This window comes from Octopus sinensis, linkage group LG6, assembly GCF_006345805.1.
Source record: "Octopus sinensis linkage group LG6, ASM634580v1, whole genome shotgun sequence".
NCBI lineage: Eukaryota > Metazoa > Mollusca > Cephalopoda > Octopoda > Octopodidae > Octopus > Octopus sinensis.
In genome coordinates this window covers 4,877,168-4,896,792 of record NC_043002.1, presented here as the reverse complement: position 1 = coordinate 4,896,792, position 19,625 = coordinate 4,877,168, and the positions used below count along the sequence as shown (strand labels likewise).

The following is a 19,625-nucleotide window of genomic DNA, read 5'->3' as shown; positions in this document are numbered from 1 at the left end:
TATGCTTCACTTTTGAGGAAATTAAGAGAAGCTATCAAAATCAAGAGGCAGGGCAAGATCAGCAAAGGCATCCTCCTCCTGCAGGACAACGCTCTGGTTCACAACTCGCGTGTCGCTAAATCAGAAGCACAGGCGTGCGGCTATGAACTCCTCCTCCATCCCCCCTGCTCTCCTGACCTTGCACCCTTTGATTTTCACCTCTTCCCAGCCATGGAGTTGTTTTTGAAAGGAAAGCGTTTCCCAGATGATGCAGCCTTGATTTCTGAAGTCACGTCGTGGTTGGAGGACCAAGCTGGGGTCTTCTACAAAAACGGTCTCCAGAGCTGCATCAAACGATGGGAAAAATGCGTAACTCTGGGTGGTTCCTATGTAGAAAAAGACTAATAACTGTGCCAAGTTTCGTTGCTCTACTGCTATGGGAAGTGGGTCAGGGGCATTACTTACTGAACGCCCCTCGTAATATGCCTTAAGACATCTTAAAACTGTGAACAAATACAAATAAATCATATGTATTACATACACACATATCATCATCATCATCATCGTTTTAACATTGCTTTTTCCATTCTTGCAACATTTAGGTGGAATTTATTGAGGCAAATTTTCTACAGTTGGATGCTCTTTCAGTCACAAACTCTCACCTGTTTCCAAGCAAGGTGATATTTCCCCATGACTGTTTGATGGCAACAGAAACACACACACAAACAGCCATCTGTCTGTCTTTCTATCTATCTATCCATATCTATATCTATATATCTATATATATATATTGGCTAAACTGGCAAAATGACCATTCCTAGATACAACAATATATATATTGGGTCATCCCATATAATGCAGTTTTTTCAATTGCATGGTCTAAAAGTCGGATGGGGATGGGATAAACTACGTGCATCAACTTGCTATAAAAGCAGGTAGTAATTTTACCTTGTATTTATTCTTAGTGTAAGTTTTGTAGAGTGCAGTTCGATTTTAACAGTTCCTTTTTCAAAACTATAATGGAAGTGACAAAGGAGCATATTCGGCATATTTTGCTTTATGAGTTCAATAAAAGCAACAATGCAACGGAAAGTGCAAATAATATTAACGCAGCATATGGGGATCGGACAATAAGCATAAGCCAGTGTCAACAATGATTCGAGAAATTCCGAGACGGAAACTACATCCTAGAAGACAAGCCTCATCATGGAGGATCTGTATAGCTTGACGAGGACATCCTGCAAACTTTGGTGGAACAAAATCCCATCGTAACTGTTGAAGAACTAGCAGAGAAGCTTGGATTTAGTCATTCAATCATTCATCGACACCTGTATGCCATTGGAAAAGTCAGCAAATTGGGTCAATGGGTTCTGAGTCCAATTGTGTGCAGAAAGTGAATATGTGCTCATCTCTGCTGTCACATCCCACAAATGAACCTTTTTTAGACCAAATAGTGACTGGTGATGAGAAATGGGTTCTCTATAAAAATGTCAAGCACCGAAGACAGTGAGCAGGGAAAGGGGAAACACCAGCATCCCAGGCTAAAGAAGGCCTTCACCTACCTAAAGTGTTGTAATCTGTTTGGTGGGATATGAAAGGTTTAATCCACTTTCAACTTTTAAACCCAAACCAAACAATAACAAAGGAGATCTACTGTGAGCAAATTGAGCGGCTTAAGTTAGCGCTAGAAAAGAAACGACCATCTTTGGTTTCAAGACAAAAGCTGTTCTTTCATCAGGATAATGCTTGGCCACATACAGCGAGGATGACATTCCAAAGGTTGGAGCAGTTTCAATGGAAAACGATGCCCCACCCACCAGACATTACCCCATCTGATTATCATTTATTCTGCTGTCTTCAAAATCATTTGAACAGAAAATATATGAATTCTGTAGACGTGGTCAGAACAATACTGGAGGAGTATTTTTTGTCAGACAAATGAATTTTGGAAGAAGGGCCTTGCAAGTCTACTAGATAGATGAAAGAGCATTGTAGAAAATGAAAAAGAGTATATTTTAGATTAAAAAAGAACTTTGTTTTTTTTAATTTTGAAAAAGTATGAAAAAAACATTCATGGGATGACCCAATATATGTCTGTTTGTCTGTCCGTCTATCTATCTATGATAGACTTTTTCTAGTTTCTGTTTACCATATATACTCACAAGACTTTGGTTAACCTGCAGTTGAAGATACATGTCCAAAATGTTACACAGTGGGACTGGATCCAAAACCACATGGTTGGGAAGCAAACAAAACCATGCCCGATTTTATATGAATATCAGAGCAGTTCACCCACATAAGAGCAAGAGGCCACTGCTCAAGTGGAATTAGAACACTTCACAGTTCAAACTATTTTTCAACCGAAACTTGAAACTAGCACTTCTGAAAATGCCCATGTAAAATCAAGAAGATTATGTTTAAAATGCCCAAAATTACAAACCTTGTTTCTCCCCCGATATGGGAGAGATATCCAGAGGGTTCCAGGAGGGTTTTACGAAGAAAATATTTAAAAACAAATGTTCCTTTCTTGAGTTATACTTGAAAGAAATTTAACTTCTGCTGAGCAGGAATATGCACGTCTGTCTACAGAAAAAAATAAATAATAATAATAATAATAATATCTTTTTGACTATAGGCACAAGGCCTGAAATTTATAGGGAGGGGACTGGTTGAATACACTGACCCCAGTGTTTCACTGGTACTTAATTTATCAAACCTGAACAGATGAAAGGTGAAGTTGACCTTGGCGGAATTTGAACTCAGAACACAGCGGTGGGTGAAGTACTGCTAAGCATTTTGCTCAGCATGCTAACGATTCTGTCAGCTCACCACGTTATAAAAAAAAATAATAATAAGTATCAACACTCTATCAAAATAGACAGGAAAACAAGAAAAATAATGACAGGACTTAGGATGCGCCACCCAAAATCTAACACAGAAAGGCTAAATCTGAAGGTGGTAGAGGCTAGAAAAGTATTACAAGATAGGACTACAGAAATACCTACCTCAGAAGCAATTGCAAAAGTGATTTTACTTCTACTATAACCATTTCTTAAATATAGCCACGAAACACGTGTCATTATTCTACCAATTATATACGTTTTTATTATTTTTTTGCAATTTACTTAATCATTGATATTTCATTGTTATTTTAATATTTCTATTATATGTAATTTTCTAGATGGTGTAATTTAATTGTTCATTTTGAATTGATAAAAGGTGTTTCTTTTCTAATTTTATATATATATATATATATATATATCTGTAAATTAATATGTGACAATTATTCAATAGCCAAGATAAAACTCTGAGTTTCGGATGCCGAAGTGGAAATCCACAACACCATCCTTCGCTTATTTGGCGATGGTGTTGTGGATTTCCACTTTGGCATCCGAAACTCAGAGTTTTATCTTGGCTATTGAATAATTGTCACATATTATTTTACAGATAAATTTCCTCTATTTACATAATATTGAGGTCTCTTTCTTTCTTTCGTTATCTTACCGTTTTTACCAATATATATGAGGGAATATGTGGATCTTTTCCTTTTGAACGGCAGATGTCAACACAATTTCTAGTTAACTAAACACTTTTAAACTTCGTATACTGTGTTTATAAAACATCATTTTTTCTTGGCTTTATTGAGAAAATTCTATAGTTTGTAAGATATTTCGTCTGAAAATCCGAGCATTTCGGCAATTTTAACCAATCGATTACCTCCATTCAACTAAAATCATTTGCTGCGTCTAAAACTGAGACAACATCCTGTAACTAACCCTAAAACTCCCCCCTAACCCTAATTTTTTTTTCTTAATTGTTAAATTAATTTAATTGTTATGCGTGTAAAAAACCCCGAAAGCAATGGAAAATGATTTAAACATTAACAAACAAAATAACTCAATAATTTTATACACACGCTTTCCGTACGTATACGGAGAGCATGTGTATAAAATTATAGAATTATTTTGTTTGGTAATTGTTTAAATCATTTTCCATTGCTTTCGGGTTTTTTTACACGCATAACAATTAAATTAATTTAACAATAAGGAAAAAAAAAATTAGGGTTAAGGTTAGGTTGAGGGGTAGTGACATGATGTCTCAGTTTAAGACGCAGCAAATGATTTTAGCTCAAAAGAGAGCATAGGATTGGTTAAAATTCGAAAAATTAAACTACGTTAAACAAACAAATTACAATTTTCTCAAGAAAGCCAAGAGAAAAAAATGTTTTATTTTGACACATTCTACCAGAATACGAAGTTTTAAAGTGTTTAGTTAACTAGAAATTGTCTGCCGTTTAAAAGGAAAAGATCCGAATATGTTTGCGTTTGTCACCCACACCACTTGACAGCTGGTGTTTTTTTCTTTTCGTCACGTTTCTAAAACTTAGCAGTTCGGCAAAAGAAGTCGATTTGTTCGACAGAAACCCTTCAAGGTATAAAAGATAGAGGGAGGGGGGGTGTTAAGAACGTTAGTGCATTGAGTTACGTCCCTTGCAAGTTAACAGAGAAACTATAACTGAAAGGCGGTGACACCCCAAAAGATCCCCCAAGCAAAATAAGCCGACCGTAGCGCAGCGTTAGAAAATTTCTTACACGGTTGCGAAACAAATTAATGACAAAGGAAAGAAAAGAAAAGAAAAAGAAAAAAACTCGTAGTACATGTCCTGCGCTTTTATTTACAATAACCGGTTCGGTTCGAAGATACTTTGTCGCAACACCATGTTTCTCTTTTATACATTCGTTTAAACAACAGATGACAAAAGTGAGAAACCTGGAATAGTGACGAAGACAATTAAATCATCTTCGAATGTTCTCAGAGCGATCTAGGTTTAATGTTTACGGGTCAAGATGTAAACATTAACCGCGATCTATGTTGGCTTAAAGTAGTTTTCACTTCCTACAAGGGTTTCCCATCAGCAATTTATAAGCTTTCATTTTCGCACGTTTCCCCCGATCTCTACCTTTTCAGTTTGTCTACAAAAGTAAAGTCGTCACGGATCACTGACAACTATTTGTTACTTTTGTATTCGTATATTACTAACGATTATCGAGGCAGTGAACTGGCAGAATCGTTAGCACGCCGGACAATCAACTTATCGGCATATCGTCCCTCTTTGCGTTCTGGGTTCGAATTCCCCCGTGGTCAACTTCGTCTTTTATCCTTTCAAGGCCAATAAAACAAGCACCAGTCGAGCACTGAAGTCTGCACCAGTCTCTTTTCACCAAGATTACTTGTCCTGTGCCTACAGTAGAAAGAACATTTACTTTTTACCGTTGCTTCTTCACAATTTTTAATGAGTTCCGACGAGTGTCAAGACAATTTGAATGGACCTTATGGTAGTAGAGTACTGGCCAATTACAGTCGCTATAACACTGTGTAAAAGTCTTGGACAATTATTATTGACCATTTTCTAAACTGAAAGGAAAGTTTAAGTTTGCGATAAGACAAAACAACTCGTTCGTATTATATTGGTTCCAAATTTTGGCGCAAAGCCAGCAATTTCAGGGGAGGGGTAAGTCGATTACATCGATCCCAGTTCTCGGCTGATACTTACCTTATCGACCCCGGTGGCATTTGAACTCAGAAAAGTAAAAGTCGGGAGAAATGCCGCGAAGCATTTTGCCCGGTGCCGTAACGATTCTGCCAACGAGTCGCATTACGTTCGTGTAGGTTTCAAAATTCGGCACAATTTCAGCAAATTCTGGGAAGGGATTAAGTCGATTACACTGACTCCAGTGATCTACTGGTACTTATTTTATCGACCGCGAAAGGGATGAAAGGCAGAGTCGATCCCGGCAGAATTTGAGCTCAGAAAATAAGGACGGACGAAATGCCGTTGTGTATTTTGCCGGCATGATAACGATTCTGCCAGCTCGCTGCCTTTCTTTTGGGGGGGGGGGGTATTATATTGAGTACTCTTTCATTTCTGCGTGTGTTTATACATACATACATATATATATATATATGTAAAAAGTAAAAAAATATATACAAACTGGGACAAGAACGTGAAACACCTAGAAGACGACACAAGAACCACAGGACGGGACATTCGAAGCCCTCAGTCATCAGTCAAGAACCGGATCATCTTCGCAATTTCGGCTGATATATATATGTATGTATCAAAATAAGCAACAAGGATGATTATAATCACCCCATTTGATTTATATGGATAATACCATACCAAATTCTGGTGCCTTTAACTTAAGTACCATATTCATCTGAATCTAAATTTTGCTGAACTTATAATATATATATACATACATACATACACACACACAAAGGCAGACAATGCTGACGACTCTGCAGACACGAATGTCCAAAAATTCTAATCCACAGACTTCTTTAAGGAGACTATAGATTAGAACGTTAACAAGAGTTAGGAAAAATCTTTTTTCTTTCGTTATATCATTAAAAAGAATTGTCAAGTGTTGACGTTTGGATTCGAAAGTGTCGTGTTGCAGGTATTAACACCAGTTCATTCTTCAGTTACTTTCTTCAACAGCAGTTATGTATTGTCGAAAAGTAAAAAGCAACTGATGTTTATTTTTCTGTTCACACACAGGGAGTATATCTTGCGTGTAGATGGAGATGCATGACTGCTACTGTAGGATTTAGAGCTTAACGTAGATGATGCGGTGTGGTTAAGCATCCAAAGGCATTCAGATCCAACGCAGACTTACAAAGAACTTCAGAGGCAAAACGTGCAAAGAACAAATGATAGGAACTGGTATTTATCGTAATTTCTCTCCCCACCTCCGTCTCTCTCTCTCTCTCTCTCTCTATATATATATATATATATATGGTACTACTTGAGAACAGTGGTCCCGGTGCGCGCACTCGCTAGTCATGACTAGTCGATCCTTACTTTGAGTTTTTGTGTTTTATTTACTTTGTTTAATAAAAACTATTCACTTTGTGTAAAAAAATTGTTTATTTTGTATTTCGTTTACTTTGATAGGTAGCCTTAGTAGGATCGACTGGTCACGACTAGCTAGCGCGACTACGCGACTGCGCGCACCGGGAACACTGTTCTCAAGTAGTACCTATATATGTTAATTCTTAGTGGTTCAGACCCTTGCGGATCTATGTCTAGCGTAAGAGCGTCCACATAGTGGATTCTCTCTCATATTTATGTTATATATATATATAGAGAGAGAGAGATTATATTATTAAGCAGTAAGCAAAGTGAATATAATAGTTTTTCTGTGTTCTTGAATGGCTAACATAACTCTTCTACGATACAATTATTTCAATGCCAAACACCATCGCACACACATCGAGTGATTTTGGCCCAACATCCCGCAAAACCCCGAAATTTTGCAATTGACAGATGTCAACCTTTTAACAAAGGGAGGCGACCAGCATCCAGCAATCGAGCAAAGCCGTCACATTTACGTTTATAACATTAAGTGCGAGGAATCGGCGACCGTAAACGATGATCAAATACTCGAATGGAAGTCAACCGAATCCATATAACATGTGTCAAACGAAAGGAACGAACAATTGAGATATTATGAATACAAACCTCAAAATAAACAACAGGAACTGAGACGGTGAAGCACATCAAAATATTCAGGAGTGTGCTAAACTCCAAACTGTTTAGTGGTCGATATTTTTGACAGGTCTTGAAATGAACCAAGCGAAATATCAGTCTCTCTATCTCGCCTCAAGTTAAAAACAAAAAAAGGGTAAATATTGCTCGTGAATAAATGGATTTTAGAATCGATTGTGCGTTTTATAAACTGATTTTTTATTACCCACAAGGGGCCAAACGAAGAGGGGACGATACAATCTGATTTTGGGGTCAGACGAGCGAATGATTATACAAAAAAAAAATGACATAAAAAATTTTTACAAAAATAAGAAAATATAATAAAATCGAATGGTAGGACAGACCGGAAGACATTACGGATGGAGTGGGGGGGGGGTTAATTCGGACCCCACCTCACCGCTGATACCTGAGTTACATCCTGTGTCGCATTTATGAGGTTCCATCCACACGCAACATCCATGCTAGATTCTTTATGCATCTTAAAAATATTATAGTCTACATTATATGTATGTATGTATATATATATATATATATATATATATGTAATAATTAAAATATATGCATAGATACAAACATATATATATATTTTTTTTTTTAATTATTTTTTTTTTTACTATGCATGCATTTACACACACACACACACACACATACATGCGCACATCATTATCATCGTTGTCTTAACGTCCCCTTTTTTATTCTCACATGGGCCGGCCATAACTTGCAGAGGCTGACTTTCTCCGGCTGGGTGCCCTTCCTGTCACCTATTTTCAAGTAAGCTAGTATTCCCATATGAACAGATATGTTTTCACAGAAGACTAAAAAGGAAGCATACTGCTTACATGACGGTGGAACTCATTTACATCTATCATGCAAAGGCAAGTAGATAGTAACAAACAAACAAACATATATATATATCATCATCATCATCGTTTAACGTCCACTTTCCATGCTAGCATGGGTTGGATGATACAACTGGGGTCTGGGGAAGCCAGACGGCTGCACCAGGCTTAGTCTGATCTGGCAGAGTTTCTACAGCTGGATGCCCCTCCTAACGCCAACCACTCCGTGAGTGTAGTGGGTGCTTTTTATGTGCCACCGGCACGGGGGCCAGTCAGGTGGTACTGGCAACAACCTCGCTCGAATCTTTTACACATGCCACCAGCACAGGTGGCAGTAAGGCGACGTTGGTAACGATCACACTCGAATGGTGCCCTTTTACGTGCCACTGACACGGAAGCCGGTTAGCTGCTCTGTCAACGATCACACTCGTATGGTGCTCTTTGCACCCCGCTAGCACGGATGGCAGTCATCGAATGTAATTTTGATTTCATATTTTGATTTGAATGATCTTTATTAAATTATACATCCTCACTATTTCATATATTTATGTGCTATTTTTTTCTTTTTTGCTTATAAACCACATTCAATCACATGTGGCTGTTTAGTAAGAAGATGGATGGATCCAGCAGAGGTAGAATCAGCAAAAAAAAAGGTACTCTATCCAGTGAGATAAGTATCAATTTAATACACAACCAAAAGAGCCACAATTAGTGTCGTGCTTTTATGATACTTCATCATCATCGTTTAATGTCTGCTTTCCATGCTAGCATGGGTTGGATGGTTCAACTAGGGTCTGGAAAGCCAAGATTCGAGCGAGGTTGTTGCCAGTACCACCTGACTGGCCCCCGTGCCGGTGGCATGTAAAAAGCACCCACTACACTCTCAGAGTGGTTGGCGTAAGGAAGAGCATCCAGCTGTAGAAACTCTGCCAGATCAAGATTGGAGCCTGGTGCAGCCATCTGGTTTGCCAGCCCTCAGTCAAAATCGTCCAACCCATGCTAGCATGGAAAGTGGACGTTAAACGATGATGATGTTGAGGATAGAAACAAATGGCTTGATATAACTGAGTTTTGTGTAAGACTGAACAGCTTACATTCATCAGATGCACATGTTTAAGATCTATGGATGAATGTTATGGAGAAAGTGAATTCTACAAAGCCTTTTGGGAAAATGGATACAAAAATTTCGTTAACATTTTCCTAATGAAAAAAAAATCATTGTGCGTTAATAGTGCAAGAATGGTAACTCATGGTTGAAGACAGAAGAATTGTTTTTTAGGTAAGAGAAAAGAGATAAAAGGAGATCTAGAAGTGTAGAGAGGCACAAAAGGCAAGAAAGAGATAGAATAGAGAAGAAAATAAAGAGATAGAATAAAGATAGAATAAGGCGGCGAGCTGGCAGAAACGTTAGCACGCCGGGCAAAATGCTTCGCTGTATTTCGTCTGCCGCTACGTTCAGAGTTCAAATTCCGCTGAGGTCGACTTTGTCTTTCATCCTTTCGGGGTCGATAAATTAAGTACCAATTACGCACTGGGGTCAATATAATCGACTTAATACGTTTGTCTGTCCTTGTTTGTCCCCTCTGTGTTTAGCCCCTTGTGGGCAATAAAGGAAATAAGAATAAAGAGGAAAAACAAGAAACAGAAGAAATGAAGAGAGAAAGGAGGTGTAAAAGAGGAAATGAGAAAGAGAAGGATGAGAGTGCAAAAAGGTTATGATGTAATGAGTAATGGAATGAAGAAAAGGAGTGCACAGAGAGTCGACTGTGAGAAGCAATTGGGAAAAGGTACCTTGGTGTTTATTCCACAAAGCTTGGACTAGTGTCTGAGAATGTACTTCTGCTCAAGCAAGCAATGTTTATGGTCTCTGACACGGTATTTAGATACATCCTGGTTGTGAGAGAGCTCATAAGTATCCATCTCTTCTCTGCTAAGCACTGTCCATATCTGCCACTGTTGGAAGCTCTCTTATTAGATAGAACTTAATCTTGTTTCTTACTGTTAAAAAAAAATTTGTTTCTGTGATACACGATCCCTTTTTTTTTTGTTTTTCCTTCTTTTTTCCGATTCCTTTCGATCGGAATCTTACATTTGTTTCCTGTTTTCTTTTTCCATCTTCGAAAAGCTCTACATTTGTATTTGTCCCCTCTGTATTTCAGCTCCGTGTGGCCAATAAAGAAATCTATCTTATTTGATAGAGGCAAGTGATGTAATTAGCAGCCTTATCCTTCAAACACCATGTGCTTGACCAGTACAGTGATGTTTTGCTTCTTGTAGCACCCAAATGATGTGATATAGTTCATCATCATCATCATCATCATCATAGTTTAACGTCCGCTTTCCATGCTAGCATGGGTTGGACGAATGACTGAGGGCTGGTGAACCAGATGGCTGCACCAGGCTCCAATCTTGATCTGGCAGAGTTTCTACAGCTGGATGCCCTTCCTAACGCCAACCACTTCGTGAGTGTAGTGGGTGCTTTTTACGTGCCACCGGCACGGGGGCCACTCGGGCGATACTGGCAACAACCTTGCTCGAATCTTTTTACACATGCCATCACCACAGGTGCCAGTAAAGCGATGTTGGTAACGATGTATATGCATTTCTTGAAGGGCTCCTTTATCAATCCAGTATAGCACTTTATGCTGGATACATTGTTCAGCTCAAAATCTTACTTCTACCTCATACCCAATGGCCTCTGTGTTTTGCAATAACCACCAAGTGCTAGAATTTTCAAGAGCTCGGAGTGAGCTTGTATGAAAGGTTATTCATGTGGGCTATAACATCAGAGATTGATGACAACACATTTTTCACTTTTTGAAACTGAGTTTTTGTGACACTGACTTATTTCTTTATCAAATTTCATAGATTTTTTTAGGTGGAGGTGCAGAAGTATACGTTTTAGCTCTTAAACTTATTTCTGCCAATAAATGGGAATAATTTTGATGGCCTTCATGGAATGTATTAACCATAACTACTCAACAGACTCTTAAATATGTATTATTAAAATTATCCTAGAATTTGAGACTTGAGGGTGGTGAGCTGGCAGAAACGTTAGCGATCCGGGTGAAATGCTTATCGGTATTTCGTCTGCTGTTACGTTCTGAGTTCAAATTCCGCCGAGGTCGACTTTGCCTTTCATCCTTTCGGGGTTGATAAATTAAATACCAGTTACGTACTGGGGTCGATGTGATCGACTTAATCCGTTTGTCTGTCCTTGTTTGTCCCCTCTCTGTTTAGCCCCTTGTGGGTAGTAAAGAAATATATCCTAGAATTTGAGACTTCCTTTAAATTGGGAGTGTGTAAGATTAGCACCTTGATCTTTATCCTTTGTTACTATTGCTTTTCTTTTTCCCAAAGAAATGGCGCATCTTTGTGTTGTCATTAAACTCTAGGTCAGTCCTGATCTGTCAGAACAATGATCAAAGGCTTTCCAACCATGACAATCTTAACTGATTTTTCAGACGTCACTTCATTCAGCAAGTATGACCACATTATCCATAACAACCCTCCTTTTTCATAGAGTAGCAGGGATTCGAACCCTAATTGCTTGGTATTTGCTTAGGCACCATGAGTGAACCAAAGTTTCATATGATTGATGTATGAATTGACCAATCAAAGCTGTAGCATGATAGGGTTTTAAACTTAACCTCCTGTCTCCTATAAAAACAGTTTGGCCCTTTAACTTGTCACAGAGTGTTGAGGGCAGCTGACCGATTCCCATGCTTTACCTCTTGCCAGGCAGAGCCCAGATAACTGACTACTGATGCCTCTGAATTTTGCATAGAATATTCTTGGCTCTTGAAGAGATAGCTTCATACATTCATAGAACAGTTTTTCTCCCTTTCAGTTAGCAATTTTTAATATTGCTCATTGTAAAAATCCAACACCAAATATCGTTATGTCTGGTGATAAATATTTGAGTTAAATGTCAGTGAGTTTGCTTCAGTTATTATTCACAGAGCAAGCACATTTCACATGTACACCATAACAATGATAATTAAGCCATCTGCTTCAAAAGTGGCAACTTAGATCTTGAAGTATATCATCATCAAAATCTCTCGTGGAAGCGTCATCCAACCAAAGTACAAGTATATGGGAAATTACCACCTGTATCATCTCTTGTGAAAGGTAGAAGAGTCCAGTTTGCTGGACATTGTTGTAGAGTTGAAAACGAGGTAATTTCTACTCTTCTCCTCTGGAAGCCATCTACTCACAATACCAGAGGGCGCACACTCTCCTACCCTGATGTAATCTCCAGGGATACAGGCATCCAGCAACAGGACCTCCGTAATGCTATGATGGACCGTGAAGTCTGGAGTAACATAGTAAATTCCATTGTCTCGACCATGGTTGAACAATTATGATGATATTATCATTGACCGGCTCAACAACACAAGAAACAAGCAAACTTTGCGATGATAATATAGGCTCTTATTTGAACAAGATCTGGCTGCTATTTCTAGCAAATAGAGGTTTCCTCTTTTACTTGTGAAGCTTTATGTACTGTTGTTTAGACCTAGGTCAATTTGATTTGAATGAGATCTATGATTAGAGGCACTGCAGCCATGATCTTGTCATTTTTTAGGTTTATGCAGGATATTATCTGTGTTCTGTCTTTCTATGCAACTGTAGTAAGTTAATGGAACTTTGGCTTCTAGTTCCAACTTGATGACGGACAACACAAAAGGTCCCTTATTTTAGACTAATCAGTCACACTAAGATTTATGAGTCACTGTAGGTTGACAGATGCTAAGCCTGTGTCAATGCAAAAGTAACAGTAAAAATGAGTTTTATTTACATAAAGATTGAATCTCAATTTAATTAGAAGGAAACAAAAAAAGAGGGATTAACCCTTTAGTCTTTAAACCGGCCAAAATAGTTAATCTGTTTTATGTTCAAACTGACCAGATCCAGGCTCTCACACCTACCCTACAATGTTATTCTATATTAGGTAATTACACCATCAAGATCTTGAAGATATGAGACAATGCATGATTAATTCAAATCAATGTGAATTAATAAGCATTATGTTTGATAGAATAATCGGAACTCTAAGGGGTTAAGCAGCAGAAAATGGGGGCAGGGAATAAACTCTAGAACAAATGATGCATTCAGCCAGTGCCCTGCAGACACGACCACAATAGAGTTACTGAGGGAAATGGCCAGCAACACCTGGTGCAGCAGCAACTCCAGTGGAGGCGCAATGGCCCAGTGGTTAGGGCAGTGGACTTGCGGTCGGAGGATCGCGGTTTTGATTCCCAGACCGAGCGTTGTGTGTGTTTATTGAGTGAAAACACCTAAAGCTCGACGAGGCTCCGGCAGGGGGGTGGGTGTCGACCCCTGCTGTACTCTTTCACTCCAACTTTCTCTCACTCTTTCTTCCTGTTTCTTATCCCCGACTTCCTACGCAACTGCTGAGCCTGGATGCGCATTCATCCATCCGTCAATGCTCTCGGTGTCGGGGGTTGACCTGCTTTCTCTTCTGCGGGTCTTACGAATAGCAAAGGACCACATTTCGGATTTCTCCCACTAATGGGACGATGACCGCTTCGCTCAACAAACAAACAAACAAACAAGCAGCAACTCCACCTTACAGGGTTCGTCTCACAGACAGGCTGCAGATATTCAGATTTTTAGAGGAAATCAAGAATGCAGGGTCTGAGAACAGCTGAGGCCTTGACCAGCATAAACTAACAGCAGCCAGTCAGGTTTCTAAATGCATTTATTTTTCTCTCCTCTACATTACGGGTGGTGATAGCTGGGTTTGTGGCCAATGCAGCAAAGTTGGGGCTAAAGAACATGTTGCTGCACACGGCATACAAGATTAGGGATCTGCCTCCCTTGTATGAGTAGCAGGTTGTTCTGTTGGTGCGTTTACTATCTCCACGGCTGAGACTTACTGGCTCCAGTTGATATGAGAAGCCAGCTGTGTGAAGGACCCTTCAGATTATGTCATTCAGAGTGGGATGTCGGGGATTCTGCCCTGTGTTATGGATGCAGACTGAATTCATCAACTACTGCTCCACCATAGCCGTTGTGCTGCTCACACATGCAGAGACCAAGGCACTGGGCTACCCTGATACAAGTGCACTCGTCAAGAAGGGTATCTGTAGGTGGGGAGGACACCGTATTAAGCCACGTGCTGCTGTTTGGTTGCAAAGTGGGACGGAGGCAGGCGAAGCGGTGCTGGTCTAAGGATGTCTCAATCTGTCCAAAGGCAACTTGCATCTGATAGCTGGCAGAATCGTTAGCACGCCGGGCGAAATGCGTAACCGTATTTCGTCTGCCGTTACGTTCTGAGTTCAAATTCCGCCGAGGTCGACTTTGCCCTTCATCCTTTCGGGGTCGATAAATTAAGTACCAGTTACGCACTGGGGTCGATATAATCGACTTAATACCTTTGTCTGTCTTTGTTTGTCCCCTCTGTGTTTAGCTCCTTGTGGGTAGTAAAGAAATAGATAACGTTCCAATTACGTAGAGCGCCTGTATTCAGTGGGACAGCAAAGCTTTCAGTGGTCCAATTTGCTAGGGCTGACTCTAGTTCCTGGGCCACATCGGGTTCTATCATCCCGTAGAGTATCTCACCGATGAGGGTGCGGCTGGAGGAGATTGAGGGAAGATAAGCAGCCAGAGCCAGGTCCAATGTGGAACGGAGGCCAAGGCCGCCACTAACTTAACAGGTATTTAGCCCGTTGCCAAAACTGACGTGAAATGTTGAAAATGATTCATGGACCTTATGATCTGCATCATATATTTTGGCTCCCCTACTAGTCACGCAAATATACGGTAACTAAAACCAAAGGTCGCCTATTTTTTAATATTAGAATGCACAAAATGCAGTCGGGCACAAAGTACTCAAATATATTTAATTGCTAGTTTACCAGTATAAGGAGTTCGGCGGCTTAATGAATTAAGAGCGAAAGTAGAGTATTATAATGGACATACTTTGATTACTGAATATTTTCTGACTCTAATACTTACAGACGATGTAAAGGAAAATCGGTTGATAAATCGATCTGGTTCGAGCAATCACAGAGAAGTTTCGGTGATGGGGTGTTTTTGTTTAATTTTGTGTTCCAGGGTTTTCGGTACATCTGTACACAGTACTCTACTAATTACACGAATGAAACGGTCATTTCATGATTTGTGAGCTTACGAAGCACTCGAAACTCGCCCTAAATTTCGCTCGTGGCCGAATGTAGACAAATAAAGAACGTAAACAAAGCATCATCGTCATGAGCTTTCTGTCACTCAATTTTGGCGCCAGTATCCATAGCAACAACCATAGATTCGTATTAAAAAAATGTGATTTAAAAAAAAAAATTAATTTTCTATATTTTCGAGAGAAACGAAAAAATATCTCGAAATAATTTAGAAATATTTAGGATATTATGTAATTTTTATGTTGTGAAATATACATAAGGCTCAGTCAATAAGAATGTATTCGAAAAGTTGGTGAGAATAAATAGAATATGTTCCTCCAATGCTTCTGAACACTCTGTGATGTCTTCGAAGGTAAGAATAAACCAAAACCCACAACTCTTTATTTGTTTGCTCAGACCGACTTCGTGTTAGGACAGCAAATCAAACGAAACTGTTCGAACAGTTCGATATTCCTCTCTGTCTTTCTCTTCATTGATATTCGCTTCTCAGTAGACATTCCACCCTGGCCGTCATCGTCGTTGTTGTTCTTGTCCATTCCTCCCCATCAACCCTTCTCAAACAAAGCTAATTAATCGTATTTACTAATGTACAATGCGAGAAATTTACCATGAGAAAATGTCAGGGTCGAAACTAGGTGGGTAGCATTATACTCGAGTGTTAAAAATATGTATAAAGGTGAAATTTGAAAATGGCATTCCTGAGACATCAAACGAAATACACACGCACTTAATTGCGGCTATGATCCATCCTATGTGTAGCGAATAGATTCCAGTGGCAGTTATTAATTCAGTTTGCACACTGGTGATGTGTTGTTTCCAATCTGTCAAAAAGTGATGAGTCAATTAAAAAGTTTACTGTTCAGAACTTTAAAGTTATATTACTGACATACGTTGGTAATTCTTTAAAAAATTTCCATTCTACAGCCTTATGATTTAAAAGTATGGATTCGAAAAAGAGACGTATTGCTTACAGTGCAGAATTTAAACTCACTGCCATAGAATTTGCTGAAAGGAATACTAATCGTGCAGCCTCTCGAAAATTCGGGGTTGTTGAGAGTAACATTAGGTTATGGCGAAAGGAGAAAGCTCAACTGCTGAAAATGCCAAGTTGTAAACAATCTCTGAGAGGAAAACAGGCTCACTATCCCGAACTGGAGAAAGAATTAGCCGAATGGGTGGAAAAGAGAAGGAAAGATGGATGTGTTGTAACGACACTGCATATAAAGTTACAAGCAAAGAAAATGTCGCAAGATGAGAAATATGGAGTGTGTCAATCTTTCAAATTTTCAAATGGCTGGTGCCAGAGATTCTTCTCAAGATATTCTTTAGCTTCACGCCAGAAAACGAAAACTTCACAGAAGCTTCCCACTGATTTGGATGAGAAAATTGTGCAGTTTTATAGTTTTATAATAAAATTGCGAAAACAGCATGACTTTGATCTGAGTCAAATTGGGAACATGGACGAGGTGCCTTTGGTTTTTGACAAGTCAGGGGCCAGAACCCTGGGAAGTAAAAATATCTATGGGAGAACAGCAGAACACGGAAAAAATCATTTTACTGTAGTTATGTGTTGTCTAGCTGATGGAACCAAGCTAAATCCCATGGTTATTTTTAAAAGAAAGACAATTCCAAAGAGTGAAATATTTCCTTCTGGAGTTATTGTTCACTGTCATCCCAAAGGCTTGATGGATGGAGAAGGGGTAGATGTTTGGCTGAGAAAGGTTTGGAGTAAACGACCTGGAGCACATTTAAACAAATCTGCAATGTTGGTGTGGGACCAGTTTAGGGCTCACCTTACTGAGCCAGTGAAACGCATATTGAAAGGTATGAAAACATATGAAGCTGTTATCCCAGATGGTTTGTCGAGTATTCTTCAGCCCCTTGATGTTGTTTTGAAGAAACCATTTCAAAATGAATTTAGAAAGCACTGGATGTCCTGGATATCATCCGAAGAAATGGAAAATACGACAGGTGATAATCTCAAAGAACCTGACCTTGCTACTGTTGTTACTTGGGTTAAAATAGCTTGGAATTCTTTACCTGACCATTTGGTTTCCAAGAGCTTTCTAAAAACTGGCATCAGTAATAAACTGGATGGAACGGAAGATTACCTGCTGTGGAATTGCCAAGATGCAACTTTAGGTACCTCTACAAGTTTAGATGACGAAGATGATGAAATAATAGAACAGGACTCTGATGAAAAGTTAAATGAAGAATGTTTGCTGATAGTTGAAGAGTCAGATGAGGAATCACACTTTGATGATTTTTAATTGATAAGTTCGTTATATTTCTGATAACCTTTTCTTTAAACTTAAGCTACAACCTTCACTCAGTAGCTTTTAAGCAATTTTTACTGAGCAAAAACAGGAACCATGCTAGATCTTATTTTGATTTTTCTGTTTTATGTGTTTTAACATTTGCAGTGAAAATATATTGGTTTCTTAAAAAGTCTAAACAACTATGGTTGTACTTGAGGTTCACAGAGCAAAAGTATAATACTGATTGTTATCTACACAAAGTTGGGGTTGCATTAAATTCAGGATCACATTTTGTGTAAATACAACAGATGTGGTCTATTGATCCAGCATTCCAGATATACCAGGCTTTGGTGAATGGAAATCAAGTCACAGGGAAAACAGGCCACAATTTTGGCTTTTTCTTGTGATTCTTCGAAAGAGAGTCAAAGGGTAGAATATAACTATCATGTAAATAAGACAATAGTTAACATAATTAACTGAATAATAAGTTTATTAACTGGCAATACATGAGTTGAATGCCTCTGTTATTGTATTAATAGAAAGTTGTACAGTCTAAAATGACATATTTCCTGACTAATTACTAAGATACTATTCAAAGACAAAAACAAAAAAAAAAGTCCCTTAAAAATACTTGTATGCAAGGGATAAAAAAAAGACTGAAGGAAAAAACAAACTCCACATCTTTTGTAGAAGAACTTATCTCAGACATTCTCTGTAGACCAGATGGCTGAAGCATTGCTGTGAAGAACAACCAGCAATATCTAATGCATCAGCTACTCTACCTCACAGGGCTCCTTCTACAAGTGTGACACCCTAGTCCTGATCTGACGGAAGAAAGCAGCAGTCCGGGGGATGAGGACACTGGAGATCTCAACAGCAATTGTCGTGGAAAGGCGTATTTTTTTTAATGACTGGTATTTATTAATCTTCTGCTTCTCTGCATTGCTGGTGGCATCTGTCAAGTTTATTACCATGCTGTCATGGTTGGCCTCATAGAATATGTCTCAACATGTGGCATGCCAGACGAATGACTTGCTTCCTTGAACTGGAGAAAGCCTTAAATGTATGTGAAAAAAAACCCATTTTATTGAATATCGTAAATAAAACAGTGCAAAAAAAAGAAAAATATTAAATATTTATTGAAGTTTTCCTGGATTTGTTCAGATCTTGTTTGTTATCTTTTAGTTGTAGGTTAGTCGTGATTGAGCAGATCTATGATCAAAGGCTTTCCAGGCATGACCATTCCATCTATTTTAGGGGTCCTTATAACTATGTTATCTAATGTGTCTTGTCTTTTATATATGGTGGTAGGGTGTAATTATTTAAGGAATAAGTTGGGCAGCGATTTCATCCAGGTGACTTGTTGTTGTTTGGCCGGCCCTGTTCAGCTCTAAGAAGTAAACTTCTGATTGAAGGCATTCCATCCATATTCTTGCCTCTCCAGTCTTTTGTTTTAACAATCATCATCATCGTTTAACGTCTGCTTTCCATGCTAGCATGGGTTGGACGATTTTGACTGAGGGCTGGTGAACCAGATGGCTGCACCAGGCTTCAATCTTGATCTGGCAGAGTTTCTACAGCTGGATGCCCTTCCTAACACCAACCACTCCAAGAGTGTAGTGGGTGCTTTTACGTGCCACTGGCATGGGGCCAGTCAGGCGGCACTGGTAACGACCTCGCTCGAATCCCTTACACATGCCACCTGCACAGGTGCCAGTAAGGCAATGCTGGTAACGATCACACTCGAATGATGTCTTTTACGTGCCACCGGCATGGAGGCCAGATAGCTGTTCTGGCAACGATCACGCTCGGATGGTGCTCTTAATACCCT

The 19,625-nt window shown here is 39.1% G+C and overlaps 2 protein-coding genes across 4 annotated transcripts in view; one reads left to right on the top strand and one right to left on the bottom strand.

Moving 5' to 3' along the window:
• Positions 1 to 15,564, bottom strand: part of LOC115213480 (zinc finger protein MSN2) — a 47,744-nt gene extending 32,180 nt beyond the window's left edge. For 2 of the 3 annotated variants that reach the window (XM_029782473.2, XM_029782472.2), the window contains exons 1-2: positions 7,505 to 7,644; positions 2,420 to 2,562 (exon numbers count right to left, since the gene is read on the bottom strand). The gene's annotated coding sequence lies outside the window, so the exon portion shown is untranslated. Of the gene's footprint in view, positions 1 to 2,419; positions 2,563 to 7,504; positions 7,645 to 15,354 lie in introns of those variants that run through there. The other variant, XM_036503601.1, reaches the window with a different exon arrangement.
• A 297-nt stretch (positions 15,565 to 15,861) lies between these two features.
• LOC115213365 (tyrosyl-DNA phosphodiesterase 1) overlaps positions 15,862 to 19,625 on the top strand; it is an 85,415-nt gene continuing 81,651 nt past the window's right edge. The window contains exon 1 of the mRNA XM_036503600.1: positions 15,862 to 15,888. Coding sequence (XP_036359493.1) covers positions 15,877 to 15,888 — 12 coding nt within the window. The 5' untranslated portion in view covers positions 15,862 to 15,876. The remainder of the gene's footprint in view (positions 15,889 to 19,625) is intronic.